The sequence below is a fragment of the Cnephaeus nilssonii genome (assembly GCF_951640355.1).
Source record: "Cnephaeus nilssonii genome assembly, chromosome: 6".
Taxonomy (NCBI): Eukaryota; Metazoa; Chordata; class Mammalia; order Chiroptera; family Vespertilionidae; genus Cnephaeus; species Cnephaeus nilssonii.
In genome coordinates, this window is record NC_137077.1 from 95,730,995 (window position 1) to 95,750,444 (window position 19,450).

Here is a 19,450-nt window from a genome sequence, read left to right on the forward strand (position 1 = left end):
TTTTTGTCGTTTTCATTTTTCTTTGTTTAAAGGGTTTCCTTCCTGGGTCTCTTGAGTTTGTCTATATGCAATTTCTTCCTTTTCGCTCAAATGACGAAGAACACACTTTACAGCTTTTCCTCCTTTAACAGGTTGTGGCCTGGATGAGAAGGTAGCTATTCCAGGCATAGTCTGGAGGATTTGATTAAATAGCTCCTCCTAAGAAGGAAAAACAGCCAAAGATTAGCTTAAAACCAGTGTTTTGAGTCTCTAATACCCAATTCTTGAATTGCTATTTAAGTGACTAGCTAAATCATGTCCAGTTAAGCTGATTGAAACCTGTACAGTAACCAGGAAGTTATACAGACTCCAGGTAACTAAGGCACTAAAGAAATCCCCACTCTGTCACTGCTCTGGGGCTACATTTGGCCCCAAGCTATCTCTTCTTGCAAAAACAAGTATAAAGCACTGGGTTTGGGTATTGGCAGAGTATCAACCTATCCCCAGATTGTTAGCCCAGTGCAGTTTCCAACACTCACAGTCACTTGGGGTATTAGAAAAATACACCGGTTCTAGAGATTCTGGGTCAGCTGGTCGGGGACCTGGCTTAAGTGATTCTAACGTGGAACTAGGGTTGACCACCACTGGGCTGATGCTGCCTTTTAGCTGATAAGTTAACTAACTCTAAAAGTGAAATAGAGCCCTAGCCAATTTGGCTCAGTGGCTAGAGCATCGGCCTGTGAACCAAAGGGTCCCGGGTTTGATTCCAGGCTCGTGCAGGAGGCAACCAATCAATGTGTTTCTTTCACATCGATGTGTCTCTTCCACTCTCCCTAAAAAATCAATGGAAAAATATCCTTGGGTGAGGATTAACTAAAAAATAAAGCAAAATAGATATGCCATAAACTTACCCTGGGATTGTAAACAGATACACACTTTCTTGAAGACAATTAGCCTTTAAATATGATGCTTCTTATAGGCATTTATAAAGAGGAAACAAACTTTAAAAAATGAATCTATCAAGTTTCTAGTTTTCCTATTTAAATGTTAGATATTCTATAATTTGTAAAATAGGGTAGTACACCCTTTAAATTATGATGTAGAATGTTTTCACATGGCAAAATCTTTATGCTACAATGGAAAATGTAATGTATATACAGTATGCTTGCATTTTGAAAAACAAATTGGAAAGCTATTATCACTAATGGAATGACTGTTACTTTGCTTTTACATTTAGATCAGCAAACAAAAAACAGTTACTGTTTTTACTTACCATTTTATTTTCTGGCTCTTCTGCATTCTTTGCTTTCTTTATAGTAACTTGAACTTTATACTTTTTCTCAATCCACTGCTGAATCTGTTTACTCTTTGTGTCCAAATCATGTTGTCCGATATTTGAAGAAAAAATTAGTTCCTTTGTCAGAGTAGGTCCTAGTTTGAAACAGTGAGACTTGGTGCTGGGACTATGACTACCGTGTTTATTAGACTAACCTCACCACATAGACTTCAGAAAACCTTAGGTTGCCACAGGGGCCCTACCGGTCCTCTCACCTGACTGGTTTCACAGACCATTAAACACTTTTTTAAAATAGGAGACACATACAGGTACCATTTTGTTTCGCCTGTCAAGGACATTTAAATATAAAATGTCTCCACTTATTGTTGCCATCATTTGATGAAAGAACACAAAAAGAATGGTCCTTCAAAGGGAACAAGTTTAGCTTTATAGTAAACTTATTTTCTTTTGGGTGTGGATCTGTCTGGGAAGTACTATTCTCATCGGTGATGCCCTTCTAGCTACAGTGGAGTCATCCAGACTGCATCCTGCATTTATTCATTCACTCTACTTTGCATATCCCAATTATTAGAAAACTAGAGGCCCGGTGCACAAAATTCATGCACGGGTAGGGTCTCTAGGCCTGGCCAGCGATCAGGGCCCATTGGGGCCTTCCAGCTGCCGGCCAGGGCCTCCCTTCCCCAGCAGCCAGCCAGGGCCTTCCTTAGTTCCGCACTGCCCCCTGGTGGTCAGTGTATGTCATAGCGAGTGATTGAACTCCAGGTCGAACTCCCGAGGGGACAATTTGCATGTAAGGCTGTTATATATATAATTTATTTATTTTAGGGAAGGAACAGACTACTCATTAAAGGCATTGTGACAATTGAGAGTTTTCATATGGGAAGAAAAGTTAGGTTTTAACCCATACAAAAATCTCCCCATATGTACTATCTTAATGTGGTCAAAACAAAACAAAACACTTTAATACAAATAGAAGAAAAGAATGGATATGTTTATGACCTCGACAAAGGAAAAACAAAAGCGAAAAATCTAACTAGGATAAGGCTTTTGCTTCATACAGAACAGAATCCTATAAATCAGGAAGAAAAATAAACCATCAAAGTAAGAAAAAAGGAATATGAATAGGCAATTTGTAGAAGAGGAAACTCAAATGGTAAAAGGAACTACAAATTAAAACAGGATATGGTTTCTCACCCATTTACATGACAAAAATTAGAGTCCGACAGTACCGAGTGTGGGTGAGAATGGAGAGAAATGTTCATATACTGCATGCTGATTTGCCCCATAGGAATTGAGCATGCACAAGGAGATACTGATACATGCATATACTCATTATTTGTAATAATGAAAACTAGAAATAAGCCCAGTGGCCAAGGAAATGGACTAACAAAGCTATAGTACATGCTTATAATGAAATGTCACTTGGTAACTATATTTAGCTATAGCTAATATATAAACATCTTGAAAACAACAGTGTGCCCTTTATAATTTTATGCATACAAAATTATTCTATATACTGTTTGTGACTGTATCTGTCTGTAATGAGTTTAGCAACATGGACTGGATCTACACCCTGACTCCATGAGAGTGAGCGGGGGCCTTTGGGGAAGAAGGATGGAATAGGAGAAGGAAGCAAAGGACTTCAACTTTTCTGTAATGTTTTAAGAAATCTGAAGTATGACAATGTTAATGTTTGTTTATTTTGTGTGATAAGAGTTGTTTATTTTTCTGCTTCTAATTTCCAAAATAAGGGTAATTCTAAAAAAGAGTTCTTTTATTAATACCATCTTGCTTCCTTAAAGCTACAATCAGGTGGTCGTAGTTTCCTCTCAGGACAAAGTCATGTCTTTGACAATCTCTGAACACAGCGAGGTGTCTTCTCCAGTCTGTCAATTTTTTTTTTTTTCCATAGACATAGTTTGATGACCTTATCCCCTAGTTGGCCTCTTCTGAGAATTTTTTGTTTTCCAGTCAGCATCCTTGTTAAACATTGCGGATGGATCACAAGAATTTTCATGTTTTCTGTTCTAAGGTTTGTGGCCAATCATGAGAATTCTTTAAAAAGATTTTAGTTTGTAAGAACATGTAATAAGTAACTTCAAAATGCAATGGGTATTTAATTTTAAAGTGTGCCTTTAACATTTATGTAAAATGATTTTTGTACTTGTTCAATAGAAACTTATCTGGCCACTGGGTACAGCTAGCAATAAAACCTACTGGTGTGCAATGTGTTAAGTGTGGTGGTACAAACTGGGCCACAGACTACGTGTGACTTTCTCAAGACACACAACCTCACTGGGACTAGTCCTCTGACCCCCACTCCAGTGCCTTTTCCACTGAACAATCTTTCATAATGATCAGTAATAATTAAAAACCATGAAAAACCAACATTTTCACTTATCCAATTAATGGCTTTTATAAGGTTTAAATGACAAATGCCTTGTAAGGTGATTGGCAACATATGTAAACAAGTGTTACTACCAGTATCATAACAAAATACTCAGGCATAGATGCTCTATGAATCACTTCCGAGTTTAAAAAGTGCCTCTGTGGAATTAGCCAAAAACTCCCACTTTGAGATGAGATTTTTTAATTTATTTTTTTTTTAGAGTAGGGTAAATGAGTGGCTCAGGACAGGAATAGAAACTTGAACCCATCTCTTCTGAGTCTCATTACATTACACCCATCAGTTACTCTGCCTGCCTGGGCATTAGGAAACAAAGCTAAGGGAAAAGGGAAAAGATTTCCTATTATTTTGGTGTTTACCTTGTTTTTCCTCATTTTACATAGGCTTAAAAAAAGTTGATCGACACAGGATACAAGGAAAATTAAAAAAGGAACAGAAATGAGGGATGAAAAAAGCATTGGAAACAGTGGTGAAATAGTGAATTTTCGTTTTTCAACCCATTGTCACAGGCATCGTACAAATGCCCAATTTAAACTGCTGATTTATAGTCTTAAGGAATTCAAGGGGCAAAGAACAAACTACCTACCAGTTTTAGGTCTAGCCTTTTCCCTCTCTCTCAGTCTCAGCCGCTCTTCGTGAATCTGTGTGCCTGTCATGAGCTGGTACTCGGGAGGGTCTGTGCTGGGCTTCCTTTTCACAAGTCGCAGGTCTCGCTCGTCCATAAGTCGAATCACATCTGCTCGGTGCATGTTCCCCAAATCATTGCCCTTCTCATCAAATAAATGAATGATTCGCTCACTAATTTTTCTTCCAATGTTACTAAAATCAGTTTCATTATTTTTTCTCTTTTTTCTTTCATGCTGGGAGTCTTCGACAGTACTAAAAGCTTTTGCATGAATTAGATAGGACATTCTTGGGACAGAAGCAGTAAGGGGCAACTGTGCTAGTGCCATCTTTTGCACGATGTATTTACACAAACATCTTCTAAGACAGTTATTTTCAGTCTTTATGGTTTGTAATATTATTGACCTTAGAAAAATAGCAGCCATCCTAAAAAGTAGGGAGAACAGTTGATTAAAATTAAATCATTTGTTCTTGTGGTTTGATATTGTGGTATAAGGAGGGTGTGTGTGTGTAAGGCTGTGGAAACTGTCATCTGTGAATGTTCTGGATCTGTGTACAGAAAATTTACACAAATAACATGGACCATCAGGTGAGCATGTTCACACTCATGGTAGTACTGTCCCCAATATGTTATTGTTAGAATGAATCATATTGCACAGTGCACTTTTCTTCACCAAACAGTATTTCATTTGATTCTATTTCCCATGGATCTTGTAGTGCCAACTTCAAAAGCAAAATCTGAAGGGTTTAGTTGGGAGGATGCAGCATATAAAATATTTGGTGATTCATAAACACCAAGTCATAATCATTTTTCTTTTTTAAAAAATATATTTTTATTGATTTCAGAGAGAGGGTGAGATATAAACATCAATGCTGAGAGAGAATCATTAATCAGCTGCCTCCCGCATGCCCAGTACTGGAGATGGAACCTATAACCTGGGCATGAGCCCCTGACCAGGAATCGAACCGTCACCTCTTGGTTCATAGGTCAATGCTCAACACAGAGTCACAACAGCCAGGCCAATTCATAAACTTCTAATACATTTAACAATTTGTCAATGTATTTGATGGTACACAAAATATAAGAGCACTATTATGGGAAAGTGGACTCTCTATGAGGAAAGCTGACCCACTGGAAGAACTAGTTGAGACTATCAGAAAGGAAATACCCTGATATTAATCAAAGTGCTGATCTAACAAAGTATCAAGACCACTTACAAGGCAAGTAAGACATTACTTCTGAAAGTTAACTAAGCATCAGGCGCACACGGTGATAGTGGTTTCATGGTTGTAAGTGCTGCACTTATGAATGGCATTTTGATTTTTTAGTTGCTCCTCTGCCACAATAAGTATCTCTCTCCTTCTACTCATGTTAGGTAAAGCTTAGAAGTGCAGGCTGAAGGAGGGATGAGAGGACCCATTCATCTTTTCATCTAAGGTTTGCTGAGAAACACCAGAGAATCAAGAACTAGGAAAGGTATGCCTTGTCAAAGATGAAAAAGGAAAGGATGAGGTGTCTTACATAGTGCTTCTCAAAGAATGGTCCCAGGGTAACCTGCACAAGACTCACCTGAGCTGTTAAGACTGGAAATTCTCTCTGGTCCCTAGCTTTGATCCCACCTGCCAACCCACTGTTCTTACCCACCAATACTTCTCATACCCCTTATGACAAGTGTTATGGGGAAAAAAGGCTCAGCAAATTTTTAAAAATATATTTTTAAATTGATGTCAGAGAGAAAGGGAGAGAGAGAAATGTTAATGATGAGAGAGAATCATTGATCAGCTGCCTCCTGCTCACCCCTACTGGGGACTGAGTCTGCAACCTGGGCATGTGCCCTGACCAGGAATTGAACTGTGATCTCCTGGTTCATAGGTCAACATTCAACCACTGAGCCAAGCCAACTGGGCAAAACTCAGCAAATTGAATAGAAAGTGCATATAATGTGCATATCCTTACCTCCCTCCTTACCTAGCTTGATAACATTGAAATTCATTGCTCTGGCTCCCACTTCTTCCCTGAATTCCAAATGTGTGGAGTTAACTGCCGCTCCCCAACTTCTCCACTTGATACCCAACAGTCACCTTACAGTGAGCATGTCCAAGACTGAATTCACCTTCCACCCTACACTTGCTCTTCCCTCAGTCTTCCCGATCTCATATGGTGACAACACATCCTTCCGGTTGCTCAGGCCAAAAAGGCCAAGTTATCCTTGGCTCTTCTTTTTCTCTGAGTAATTCATCAGCAAATCCCATTGTTCAACTGCTAAAATATATCCAGGGTCCAACCACTTCTCTTTCTACACTACTATCACCCTGCCCCCAAATGCCACTATAATCTCTCCCCTGGATTACAGTAATAGCCTCCTGACTGGTCTCCCTGCTCTGTCCTTTCCCCCCTATAATTTAGCACCCACAAGGCACATAGAGTGATCCTTTAAAAATGCCTCCTGTGGTCCAGCTGGCGTGGCTTAGTGGCTGAGCATTGACCTATGAACCAAGAGGCCACGGTTTGATTCCTGGTCAGGGCATATGCTCGGGTTGTGGGCTTGATCCTCAGTGGGGGGTGTGCAGGAGGCAGCTGATCAATGATTCTCTCTCATCACTAATGCTTCTATCTCTCCCTCTCCCTTCCCCTCTGAAATAATATATATATATATATATATATATATATATATATATATATATATATATATATATTATATATGTGTATATATGTGTATATGTATGTGTGTGTGTATATATATACACATACATATACATATATTAAAATGCCTCCTGTGCTCACAACCCTCCATTTGCTCCCATCTCAGAGAAAAAGCCAAGCCAAGGTTGGAGTTTATGATGCCCTCCGTAACCTGGCCTCTACCTCCTCTGCCCACAGTGCTGACCCCACTTCCTCCAGCTCACTCTGTTCCAACCTTGCTGGCCTCCTTGCTGTTCCTTGTAACACTAGACCTGCCCCTCTTCCGGGTCCTGGCACCCAGGCACTCCCTTCCTTCAGACAGCTGCATGGCTCATTTACTTCAGGTCTGTGTTCAAATGTTACCCCCAATGAGGCCTTCCCTGTCCACTCCTTATAAAAAATTGCACATCCCATCACTTTCAAACCCATTGAAAAAAAATCCATTGCCTGACATATTATACACTGAGTGGCCAGATTATTATGACCACCCCATCAGTACTTCGTTGGGCCACCTTTTGCCTTCAATACTGTGGCGATTCTTCTTCGCATTGACTCCATGAGATGTTGAAAGGTGATACGAGGAATCTAACACCATGCCTGATGAATAGCACTGTCCAGTTCTGTGAGATTTGATGGTTGTGGAACCAGCTGTCTGATGGCTCTTTTAACTTCATCCCACAAATGCTCAATTGGATTGAGATCCTGTGATTGTGGGGGCCACCTAAGCAAGGTAAAGTCTCCCTCATGTTCTTGAAACCACTCCTGCACAATATGAGCACCGTGGCATGGCGCATTGTCTTGTTGGAAGAAGCCATCTCCATTGGGATACGCCATCAACATGATGGGATGAACTTGATCAGCAACGATACTTAGGTATTTTGTGCTATTCAGACATTGTTCCACACGAATTAAAGGGCCCAAATCATGCCAGGAAAACATACCCCAAACCGTAACACTGCCCCCACCAGCTTGAAGGGTTGTACTCATGCATGTGGGGTGCATGCTTTCATGCTGTTTCCACGAAATTCTCACTCTGCCATCTGCATGATGCAACTGGAAACATGATTCATCGGACCACATGACTTTTTTCCAGTGCTCAACTGTCCAATCCTTGTGTTCCTGTGCGAATTGGAGACATTTTATCTTGGTAACTGCAGACAGCAAAGGTGTTCGACCAGGCCTTCAGCTTCCATATCCCATATGATGCAGTGTACAGCTAATTTGCCTACAAATGTCAGGTGGTCATAATAATCTGGCCACTCAGTGTATATTTATTAGAGGTCCGGTGCATGGATTCGTACACTTTGGGGTCCCTCGGCCTGGCCTGCGCCCTCTTGCAATCTGGGACCCCTCAGGGATGTCGGAGAGCTGGTTTCAGCCTGATACCTGCAGGCATAGGTACCCTAACCATGCATGAATTTTGTGCATTGGGCCTCTAGTGTTTAATAAAAAAAGTCAGATATTTGTTGGTGGAGGAAGGCCCCAAACCAAAAAGCAGAAAAGTCTGATGAGACCAGAGAAGATATTCTTCCATTTATTATCAGAAAAGTAGCAGCAGCATCAAGTCCCCAAATTTCACTCTGAGTTACGATAAAAGCTAATGTGCATTGTGAAATGAATCATCAACGCATTAAATGGAAAATATTATTTCAAAATGTATGATTTTTAAGAACAAGGAAGGAAATAAACTAGGCATAGAAAAAGATAAAATAAAGACTATTTCAGAAAAATGATGTAGAATATTTTAAAGTTTAAAAACACTTTCCAGGAAGAGAAAAAGGTAAAGTGTAGAAGTACTATAACTTTTTTTAAAAGTCCTTTACCATTACTTAAATTTTAAGAAGTTTTAAAAATTTTTTGACTTATATAGCAATTAAGTTTCAATACTAGTTAATTTTTGACTTTAGATCAGCAAAGTTGAAGATATACACACTCCTTTAAAATAAGCTTTTAATAGATAAAATTACAAATACAAAGTAAAGAAAAATGTGTTACTAAATTTGAACTGCAAATATCCACAGAAACTCAAATAATTACAAAAGCTCTTATTAGGAAAATTTTGAAACATTTACAGAAAGAATAGTATAATAAGACCTAAGCACGATCATTACCAGTATGTGGCCAAGCTTGTTTCATCTTTACCCTCAACTATTCCTGCCCCCACCCATCCATGAACTATTTCAAAGTAAATCTTATCTCATCAGTACATACTTCAGTTTGTCATCTCTAAGAGGTAAGGTCTTTTGTACTTTTTAAAATCACCACAATAACATTATCCCAACTAATGAACATCCCTTTATATCATTAGACATCCAGTTTTCAGATTTCCCTGATAGTATTATAATTCTGCTTGTATACATGTCATTTACAGTTTAGTAACATGAAGAGCCTCCCACTGGCCACATGTGTTATAATTTAAACACTAGTAACTAAAATTCATTTCAACAAATTAAATATGCAAAACCCTACTTTAAAAAAAGATCATTTGCCATAACTATGTGACTATTACCCTGACTTCTTACTTTGAAAATTGGTAAAGAACTAAGCATGTATCCTACCTTTTTAGGAAAAACTAGAAATATCTCCAGCTGATGAAGAAAAGCTCTTCTTCAGAAGAGAATGCCAGCTAATAAATGGAGAAGTAAAAATAATTTGAAAACCACCATTTTGTCACCGCCAATCAAATCTCTGATTCAGAGAAGGATGGATACAAAAATAATCAGGGAAGAAGCTGGTGAGGAAATAAGGTACACAAGTGGTGCCAAAGGGTGACCCCAAGATGACTTCTAAATTGAAATGGGGAAAACACACTCTGGTTGTCACCCTGATAACCAAAGGTCAAACTCAGCATCCTGACAGAGGAACAACCTGATATCCTAGCACACAGTTCCAGGTGTGACTTGGCTCCTGTAGGTGCCGTCTGTGAATCAGTCCTGCCAGCATCACCTGGGGATGCTTTTGCACAACACAAGATGTTTCCTCCCTCCTCTAGTGTTAAGAACTACTGGGTTAGGCTTCCCCCTAAAAAAATATGACAAAAGAAAGTGAGTAAAGGGCTCTAGCTGGTTTGGCTCAGTGGATAGAGCATCAGCCTGCAGACTCAGGGGTCCCGGGTTCGATTCTGGTCAAGGGCATGTACCTTGGTTGCGGGCACATCCCCAGTGGGGGGTGTGCAGGAGGCAGCTGATCGATGTTTCTCTCTCATTGATGTTTCTAACTCTCTCTCTCTCTCTTTCTCTCTCCCTTTCTCTCTGTAAAAAAATCAATAAAATATATATGTATTTTAAAAAAAAAAGAAAGTGAGTAAAGGAAGAAAAAAAAGAAAGTAATAAATATTGTAATTAAGTGGGTTTAAGTACTTTAAGCTAGAACGTCTGGGATTACCCTTAACCTTTCAAGGTTGATAAAAATTAGACACCAGGATCTCTGATGAAATGTCTTTGATACTTCTGTCCAATAAATAAACTGAATGAACCAGTTGTCTAAGTCAAAATAAAAATTCTTATCCTACCTAATAAAATAGTAATATGCAAATTGACCGCACCTTTGCTACACCCAAGCCACGCCCACCAGCCAAAAACCACACCCACCAGCCAATCAGGGCGAGTATGCAAATTACCCAACAAAGATGGCGGTTAATTTGCATACGCCGAGGGAGGGAGGAGTGAAGACTGAAGACAACTTAGAAGGAAGAGGGAGGAAAAGCGAAAGTAAGGTGGCTGCCAGAGGGAAAGCCCGGGCGGGCGGAACGGGGCAGGCGGCAGTGGTGAGCGGGTGCAGGCGAGGTGGCCGCAAAGGTGGCGGCAGCGGCAGCGCACGCGGCTGCAACAGCCGCTTGCAGGATTTTCCTGCAAATGGGCTACTAGTATTTTTATAATATTGGTGAGTTCAATGACTCTTCCAGGAATATCCTTTGAGACATCCCAAAATATTTTAACAGCTAATTATCCTTTTGTTTTTACTGTTTTAACTATTTTTTAATAATCTTTATTGTTGAGATTATTACAGTTGTCGCCCATTTTTCTCCCCAATTACCACCCTCCACCTGGTTCCTGCCCCACTCCAGACCTTTACCACCCTATTGTCTGTGCCCATAGGTAATACATATCTATCTATATATAAAAGCCTAAGCGACAGTTCCAACTGAACAACCGGAACGACGAATGACCAGTTGCTATGACATGCAGGGACCACCAGGGGGCAGACACTCCTGGTGGTAACTGCGCTCCAACAGGGGGAGCCGCTCAGCCAGAAGCCAGGCTCACGGCTGGCAAGCACAGCTACGGCAGCAGGAACCTCTCCCAACTCCACGGCAGTGCTACCAAACAGCGGCACCAGGTGCAGCAGCCAGGATGAGTGTAAGTGGTGTGGTGCCCAGCCCAGCTGGGGCTCCTCCCTGGCTGCCTGCCGCTTGGTGCACTGCTACATCCCCTGGGGGATGTCCGACTGCCGGTTTAGGCCTGATCCCCACAGGCCAGGCCAGGTGGGGATCAGGCCTAAACCGGCAGTCGGACATCCCCCGAGGGGTCCCGGATTACAAGAGGGCACAGGCCAGGCTGAGGAACACCCCACCCCCGGCCCTGTGCACGAATCTGTGCACTGGGCCTCTAGTATGCATATAAGATCTCTGGTTAATCTCTTCCCACACTTTCCTTTCCCCTCCTCTCTGAGATTCATCTCTGTTCCATGTTTCCATGCCTCTATTCTATTTCATTCATCAGTTTATCTTGATCATTAGATTTCTTGTTCGTTTATTTTGATTTTTAGATTCAATTGTTGATAGATGTTTTTATTGCCATTTTATTGTTCATATTTTTTAATCTTTTTTCCCCCCTTCTTCTTCTTCTTCCTCTTCTTAAAGAATACCCTTCAACATTTCATGTAATTCCAGTTTGGTGGTGATGAACTCCTTTAGCTTTTCTTGTTGGTGAAGTTCTTTATCTGACCTTCAATTCTAAATGATAGCTTTGCTGGGTAGAGTCATCTTGGTTGTAGGTCCTTGCTATTCATCTCTTTGAATATTTCTTGCCACTTCCTTCCGCCCTGCAAAATTTCTGTTGTGAAATCAGCTGACAGTTGCATAGACACTCCCTTGTAGGTGCTCTCTTGCTGCTTTTAAGATTCTCTTTGTCTTTCTTGGTGTGGACATCTTTGGGTTCCTCCTGCTTGGGACTCTCTGTGCTTCCTGGACTTTATGTCTATTTCTTTCACCAGATAGGGGAAGTTTTCTGTAATTATTTCCTCAAATAAGTTTTCAATATCTTGCTCTCTCTCCTCTCCTTCAGGCACCCACATAATGGGAACGTTCAGGCACCCCCACAACTTGAAGTTGACCCAGATGCTCCTTACATTATCTTCATATTTTTGGATCCTTTTTTCTTTTTACTCTTCTGCTTGGTGTTTTTTGCTTCCACATATTCCAAATTGTTGATTTGATTCTCGGAATCCTCTACTCTATTGTTGAATCCCTGTAAATTATTCTTTATTTCAGTTGGTGTAAGATTAATTTCTGACTGGTCCTTTTTTATGTCCTTGACATTCTCACTAAGATCCTTGAAAGTCTCACTAAGTCCCCTGAAGCTCCCATTAAGATCCTTGAGCAACCTTATAACCATTGTTTTGTATTCTGTATCCAGTTGTTTGCTTGCTTCAATTTCTTTCATTTGTGACATGTTTTTTTGTCTCCGCATTTTGGGTGCTTCCCTGGGTTTGTTTCTATATATTAGGTAGAGCTACTATGTCTCCTGGAATTGGTAGAGTAGCCTTGTGTTATAGGGCCAAGCAGCTCAGCCTCCCGTTACCTGAGCTGGGCACTCTAGGTGCACCCGTGTAGGCTGTGTGCACTGTCTTGTTGTAGTTGAGCATTGATTGTTGTTGACATCACTGGGAGGAATTGACCTCTAGGCCAACTGGCTGTAAGGACCAGCTGCAACTGCAGTGGAAGAGCTGCTATGCAGGCAACATCCCTATGAAGTAGGACTTGCTTCAGCAGAGCTTTGGTGCTGAGTCTGTCCTTGAGTGTGTCGCTTGTGAGTGTAGAGTTGTAATCTGGTATGGTCTGAAGCTGTCCACTGGGTGCACTGGCTCTAGGGCCTCCTGGGAGAAACAAAGTCAGCCACTTCCTGGGGCCACCCAGCAGGAGCTACAGAGAGATCTGCAGATGGCTGCTACTTGTATTGGGCTTGGAAGTGCCCTGGCAAGGCCCAACTGTGAAGCAAGGTAGGCTGGTGCTAGTGCTGGGTCTTGGGCCTTTTATTGATAGGTTTCGGGCACACTGATGCCACCTGCTACTTGTTTGAGTCATTTTAGCAAAGTCTGAAGCCTGTGACAGGACAGGCCATTCATATGGAAAAGCTGCCTCAAACAGCTTGCTTGGGGCTGCAAATTGGATGGGATGGGGTCTCAGGAAATCATCAGGACAGACCGAACAGTGTGGTCCACGCTGACGGAAACTCAGATATGGCTGCCAGTCTGCTCTGTACTGGGGGAGGTCCCAGACAGGAACAATGACCCCTGCAAGCACCCCTGTCCTGGAGAAAGCCTCCCTAATTACTGCCCTGATGCCAGACAATCCAGCTCCTCCTTTTATGTCCCTGGGTCCTCCAAAGCCGACGCCTGGTGCTGGAGCTCAGAAGAAGCAGAACCGTGTAAGTTCATGTGCTGGCCCTTTAAGAGGAACTGCATGGGACTCCAATAGCCTCCATGTCACTCAACCACAATCCCCACTGGTTTTTACAGCCTAAAGTTATGGGAACTTCTTTTCCCAGCTCTGGAACCCTGGACTGGGACCCCTGGCTTCTCATGGAAGGCCTCTGAATCAGAGATATCCCTCTCAATTAAAAAAACAAACAAAAACACCATGCATTGGTGTTGCACCAGCCCGTTCCATGCCTCCACCCTTCCTATGAGTCTCATTGTACTTTCTTCTTTACTTCTCTAGTTGTAGGACTTCCATGCAGCCAGTTTTCAGCGAGTTCTGAATGATGGTTGTTCTGTATTTTGGTTGTAATTTTGATGTGGTTGTGGGAGGTGGTGAGTACCGGCATTTACCTATTCCACCATCTTTGTTCTCCCCAAAAGCTAATTATCTTAAAATCAGTTACTTAAAGTGCATAAATTTTATAGTATGAGATATCTATGATTTTATGATTATTCAGACCTTACTGAAATCATACTGTGCTACATAATTCTGCATCTACTGGAGTTTTAAATTCAGTAGCTGACTCCACATTCTAAAAAGACACATATAATTTCCTTCTATTGATTTTTTACTTGAGATCACATCACTGAAAAATTCTACATCCTCCAACCATTGGAGGACAAGATGACAAATGGCCCCTAAGCCCTCTGCACTGTACTCCCTCTCAGTAATTCCTGCTCCTTTCAGACTTCATACCTCTTATTAGTCTCTTTGGCATCATCACTAACTTTTGTAGGACGAGGTAAAAAAAAAAAAAAAAAAAAGGTCAATTGCATTATTCAAAATGCACAGTACACAGAGTAATTTTAATGTGTGATCCACATACTCTGTAAGTAATTGAAATGATTTCAATATTAAGGCCTAAAGTGGGGAATTTTTTTTTTTGAAATAAATATGTGGCTATTTCCAACACTATGTATTTCAAGTGAGCTTATGGCTGTGTTCTTTATATTTTCACATTAGTTTTCAGTTGTTTAAAATGAACAATATTTTTTGGAGGCCTGTTTTCCCCAACTTTTATTGTAAAAATATTTAAACATACAGAAAAGTTGAAAGACTGTACAGTGAGCATGCCAATACCCATTCATCTAGATTCTACATGTTGCTTTCCTTGCTTTATCTATCTACCTATTTGTTCCTTTTTCCATTTTATTTTTTTAAAATATATTTTTATTGATTTCAGAGAGAAAGGGAGAGGGAAAGAGATAGAAACATCAAGGATGACAGAGAATCATTGATCAGCTGCCTCTTGCACGCCCCCTACTGGGGATCGAGCCCGCAACCCGGGCATGTGCCCTTGACTGGATCGAATCTGGGATCCTTCAGTCCACAGGCCGACGCTTTATCCACTGAACCAGACCGGCTAGGGCTCCATTTTATTTGTTTTGATACATTTCAAAAGTAAGCTGCAGACATTGGTATACCTACCCTCAAATACTTCAGCATGCATATCATTAACTAGAGTTCAGTATTTGTTTATGATTCTTTTTGTTTTCTCCAGAGGCAAAAGTTACATAAAATAAAATGTACAAATCTTAAGCATGTCATTGGATTGAATAGTTTTCGACAAGTACAAACACTTTGGAACCAAAACTTCTATCAACATGTAGACTATTACCATGACCCCAGTAACTTCCTTTGTGCTTCTTCCAAGTCAATCTCCATCCCCATCCAAATGCTACGATTATTCTGATTTTTTCCCCCATCATAGTTTCTTCTAAGATTTCATATAAATGGAAATCAAACAATATGTAATCTGGGTAGAGTAAATAAAGGATATTTTTAAGATTCATCCATGTTGCTGCATGTATCATTAGTTTGTTCCTTTTTATTTCTGACAAGTGTACCAGTATATGCATATCACATAATTTTTAAGTCCAGTTTCCTGATGATGAACACTCAGGCTGCTCTCAGTTTTTGGCTATTATAAATAAAGCTGCTATAAACATTCTTGTATCTCCACTCCCAACAAAAAAGTGACCAAATGATTACTGCTCCAAAGGACAGCTGCATTCCCCTTATACATTATTCTGCATTGCCTCTTTCTTCGCAGGTACCCTTTGTGATCTGATATTTTGCATTACCTTTTGCAGTACCTCTTTGGGAGGTACTGATAATGTACTTTTAAGGAAACTTCCTGAAATGCAATTTAAATACATGGTTTAGTAAATATAATCATGAGGGGTTGTGGGGAGTGCTGTCCTGTAAGAAATTAAATTGCTTATGTGTATTTTGAAACCAAGTAGACTAAGGAGTGAAAATAACTTATTTGTTCACTCACTGCTTTTCTTTCTTATACAGCTGATATTCACAAGCTCATATTAACATCTGTTCTTTCCAGGGAGGATGACTGGATCGAAGTGACATAGACTCTAGTGGTTTAAGTATTTGTGAAATTAATTTTGCAATTTCTATGACTTTAAAATTATTTCTCATACCTTCCAAAGGAGTTTCACTAAGTTCTTATTCCAGTCTGAAGACCTGCAAACTGTCCCATCTGCCCTGTTCCAGCCTGGGTTGTGCCGCCTCCATCCCAGAGGACTGCACCATGGTCACCAACCCTTCAGGTCATTTGTCCCCTGGCTCTGGTTTTCTCTTCCATGAGGAGCACCAAGTACTCTTCATACCGAGGTTGACTGTTTAAGAGCGAAAACGATGATTTACAACACTGGGAAAAAAGCCATCGAATAGCTTTGGCCAATTTCTCAACTCTTTGTTTTGTTAATCCTCTCCTGAAAATATTTTTCCACTGCTTTCAAGAGAGAGTAGAAGGTAGGGAGGGAGGAGGAGGGGGGAGAGAGATACCGGTGTGAGAGAAATACATTGACTGACTGGTTGCCTTCCGCACACGCTCCGTGGGCACTCCACCGAGGTGGGGTGGGGGAGTGGGAGGCAGGGGATGAACCAGCAACCCGGGTATCTGCCCTTGTCCAGGAATCGAACCAGAGACCCTTCGGTCCACTGGCCGATGCTCCAACCACTTTGCCACATGGGCCAGAATCAATTTCTTAACTTTTTAGCTATAAAAAAATATTTCATTAGTTATTTTATTGAAATAATCTAATGACCAACCAAGAAATGTTTTCTAAAAAGCTTTTAAATCCAGAACTAAAGACACAATTTTACCAGTTGGATTTATTCTCATAAATCTTCTAAATGGTCATCTCATCTTCCAGAACTCCATATCCAGAAACAAGCACCCTGGTCCATCCAGAGCCACATGTCCTCTTTTCCACTCTGCTCTCCCACTTTCATAGCTGACCCAACACAAAGTCTCAGCCGTTTTACATACTAACACCGCTCAGATCCATCCACTTCTCTCCATATCCAGGGCGACTGCCCTAGTTTAAGATACCGTCCATCTCTTGTTTGGATTCCCATCAGTCTTCTAACTAGACTCTTACACCACACTTGAATTCTGCAATCAGCGCTCCCCTCTGTATTGCTATCACCACACCTAGTGCCCCCCCCCCACCTTAAAACTGCCCCTCGTGAGGCCAAAAGGCCCTTCCCACCTCTCCAATCTCATTTCACACCAAACGTCCTTTTTGTCTAACCACAGTGGCCTTTCAGATTCTTTAAATCAAGCATGTCAAACTCAAAGGCTAACACGGGCCAAATAAACAAGGTTTAAGTTTATGTGGGCCGCAAAAAAACAAAAGCTTCCATTTTCATAGAAACGTAGGTTTATTTTGATAGAGACATGCTGAATACAAAGGGCTGAAATAAATGAGTAATCGTTAACATAAAATAATAGATTATAAATAAAATAATTTTAGTACAAATATTTTTTCTTGAACATTAACTTACCACTGAATAACTGTACAAATTAATAAGCGTAACGCAAATGAATCTATTTTTCTTGTTCTCCGAAAGCGAAATATTTCCTGTTGCGCACACCAAACAAGTCAGTCCAAGACTAATGACTGCTAAAATATTCGCTGCTGGTATTGGTGGAGAGAAATGGTGCGCCTGCACGTAAGGCTATGAAAGCAACATGATTACAGTAATCAGTCATTAGCGGACGTTGTAGTTCGTTACTAATAATTATGTGTAACAGGATATTGTGAAAATTAAGTTACGAAATTTTTATTGAAACATTTCTCACATACCGTTATATTGGCCGGGCTGCAAAAATATTCATTGTGGGCCTCATGATGAGCGGCCCGTGGGCTGCGAGTTTGACATGGTTGCTTTAAATGTCCTTCCCATCCCTTAGGTTAGGAAACACCAGATCATTGCTTATTAATGCCATCTTTCTTACTGCGTCCCAGCCTCCCCCAAATCTCCCCTCCTCAGCCTTCCCCACCCTCATTTGCTGGTTGAGCTCAACATTAACGCCCAACATGAAATGCTTCCAGTATAGTTTATCTTTCCCACACAGCATCTGCCACAACTATAATTTTGTTATTACCGTATTCCTGTTTCCTTCACTAGAAGGTGAGTTCTACGAAGCGGGGAAAGAATCTGATCCACCCTTCGCTGTACTGTGCTGGCCCAACAAATAGTAGTTGATTTTCCGCCACTTTTGGTACTTTCTTAGACTGAGGCCTTTCCTAACAGGCACGTGCAACCGCGACTTTTCAGTAAGAAAACGTATTTACTTCTTTCACAAGTCTTATGCCGCGGAGCCTGCGGAACAGGAAGTGGGAGTAAAAAGGAATTCCCGGCAGCTTTGGCTCGGCCAGCCCCTCCCGCCCAGGCGCAGGGCGCTCACTCCGGCGGGAGCAGCGCTTCCCAGAGGCGCCGACCGGGTCCCGAGCGTCAGCGGCGACCACGCCCACCCCAGAGAGGCGTGGGGACGCACGGCGTGCGCGCAGACGTGCACGTACGGGCGCCGATAGGGCCGGGCTGAATGGCTGAGGGACTGCAGGCCCGGCGCAGGGATGCACGGGCAGCAGCCGGGGCCCGAAGACGGCTCTACCCAACCCCGACCTCGCGGTGGAGCCTGCAAGGCCGCTCCGCCGGCAGCCTGGGGGCACTGACCTTCCGGGGACACGGCCGCCGCAGGGGTGGCCCAGAGGCCACGTCCTTCCGCCTCAGGTTCGCTAGGCCACTCGGCGCCTTGGCCCCTGGCTCTCCCTCCCGGCGTTCGAAGGTCCGGAAAAAGGAGGCGAGCTCCGCGGAGAGGCACCTTCGCTTTCCGTAGTGGGCGGGGCTTCGGGGCGGGGCTTTTAAAGGAAAGGTGACCTGGGGAGGAGCGCTTTTCTGGCTCCCCAGATGAATCCCTCCGACAAAAATAATGCAGAGGGCCAGGTTTGAGGGGTGGGGTGGGGGGCAGTTGCTACCCCCGGTCTCCTGTGTCTCCAGAGGTTTGGAGGAAGCCGGTGTGCTGAGTTTGTGCGGCGATAGAGCTTCCCTTCTCTAGTTGCATTATGTTGCGCCAGCCTCAGAGAACTTCCATAAACGTCTTGTGTGTTAGGTCTGATCGAAGAATCCATAGCCCCTCCCCTGGGAACTGATCTTTAGGCCACTTCACTGTGGACGTTCCACCTGCTAAGACCATTATCTCTCCCCTCCCCGCTGGAGTTTCCTGGAGTTCTCCACCCAGGAAAAGCCCTTGAAAAACCTCTGACTCCCCAATTTTGGGTGCTGGCGCCATTTGGGGGCTCAGCCCATCTGGGTTTCCAGGTGACCTAATACATTCATAATTCTTGACCCCTTTTGGCCTCGTGCGTTCCTCCTTTGGCGACCCTAACATTTTGTATTTAAGAAAGTATTTCCTAAACCTCTTTCTAATTATTTTGAGTCAGGGAGCAC

General features: G+C 42.1%; 1 protein-coding gene and 1 pseudogene across 6 annotated transcripts in view; one reads left to right on the forward strand and one right to left on the reverse strand.

Annotated features, from left to right (window-relative positions):
* Window positions 1-12: 12 nt before the first annotated feature.
* Window positions 13-18,817, reverse strand: MTIF3 (mitochondrial translational initiation factor 3; the record flags this gene model as incomplete). Of its 5 annotated transcripts, none has more annotated exons than XM_079774880.1 (5): window positions 18,677-18,817; window positions 16,129-16,326; window positions 4,270-4,733; window positions 1,253-1,410; window positions 13-198 (listed from the first exon to the last, which is right to left on the reverse strand). In XM_079774880.1, exons 3-5 carry the CDS (start codon window positions 4,730-4,732, stop codon window positions 13-15), a joined length of 807 nt encoding a protein of 268 aa, XP_079631006.1. In that variant the 5' UTR covers window position 4,733; window positions 16,129-16,326; window positions 18,677-18,817. The 5 variants fall into 5 exon arrangements, with proteins under 5 accessions (XP_079631006.1, XP_079631005.1, XP_079631004.1 ...); XM_079774879.1 differs by lacking the exon at window positions 16,129-16,326 and adding an exon at window positions 18,105-18,322; XM_079774878.1 differs by having other exon boundaries at window positions 18,105-18,817.
* Window positions 13,497-19,450, forward strand: part of LOC307101122 (small ribosomal subunit protein eS25-like) — a 50,489-nt pseudogene continuing 44,535 nt past the window's right edge. Inside the window, exon 1 of the transcript in view lies at window positions 13,497-13,637. The product of the transcript in view is annotated as a small ribosomal subunit protein eS25-like (transcript). The remainder of the gene's footprint in view (window positions 13,638-19,450) is intronic.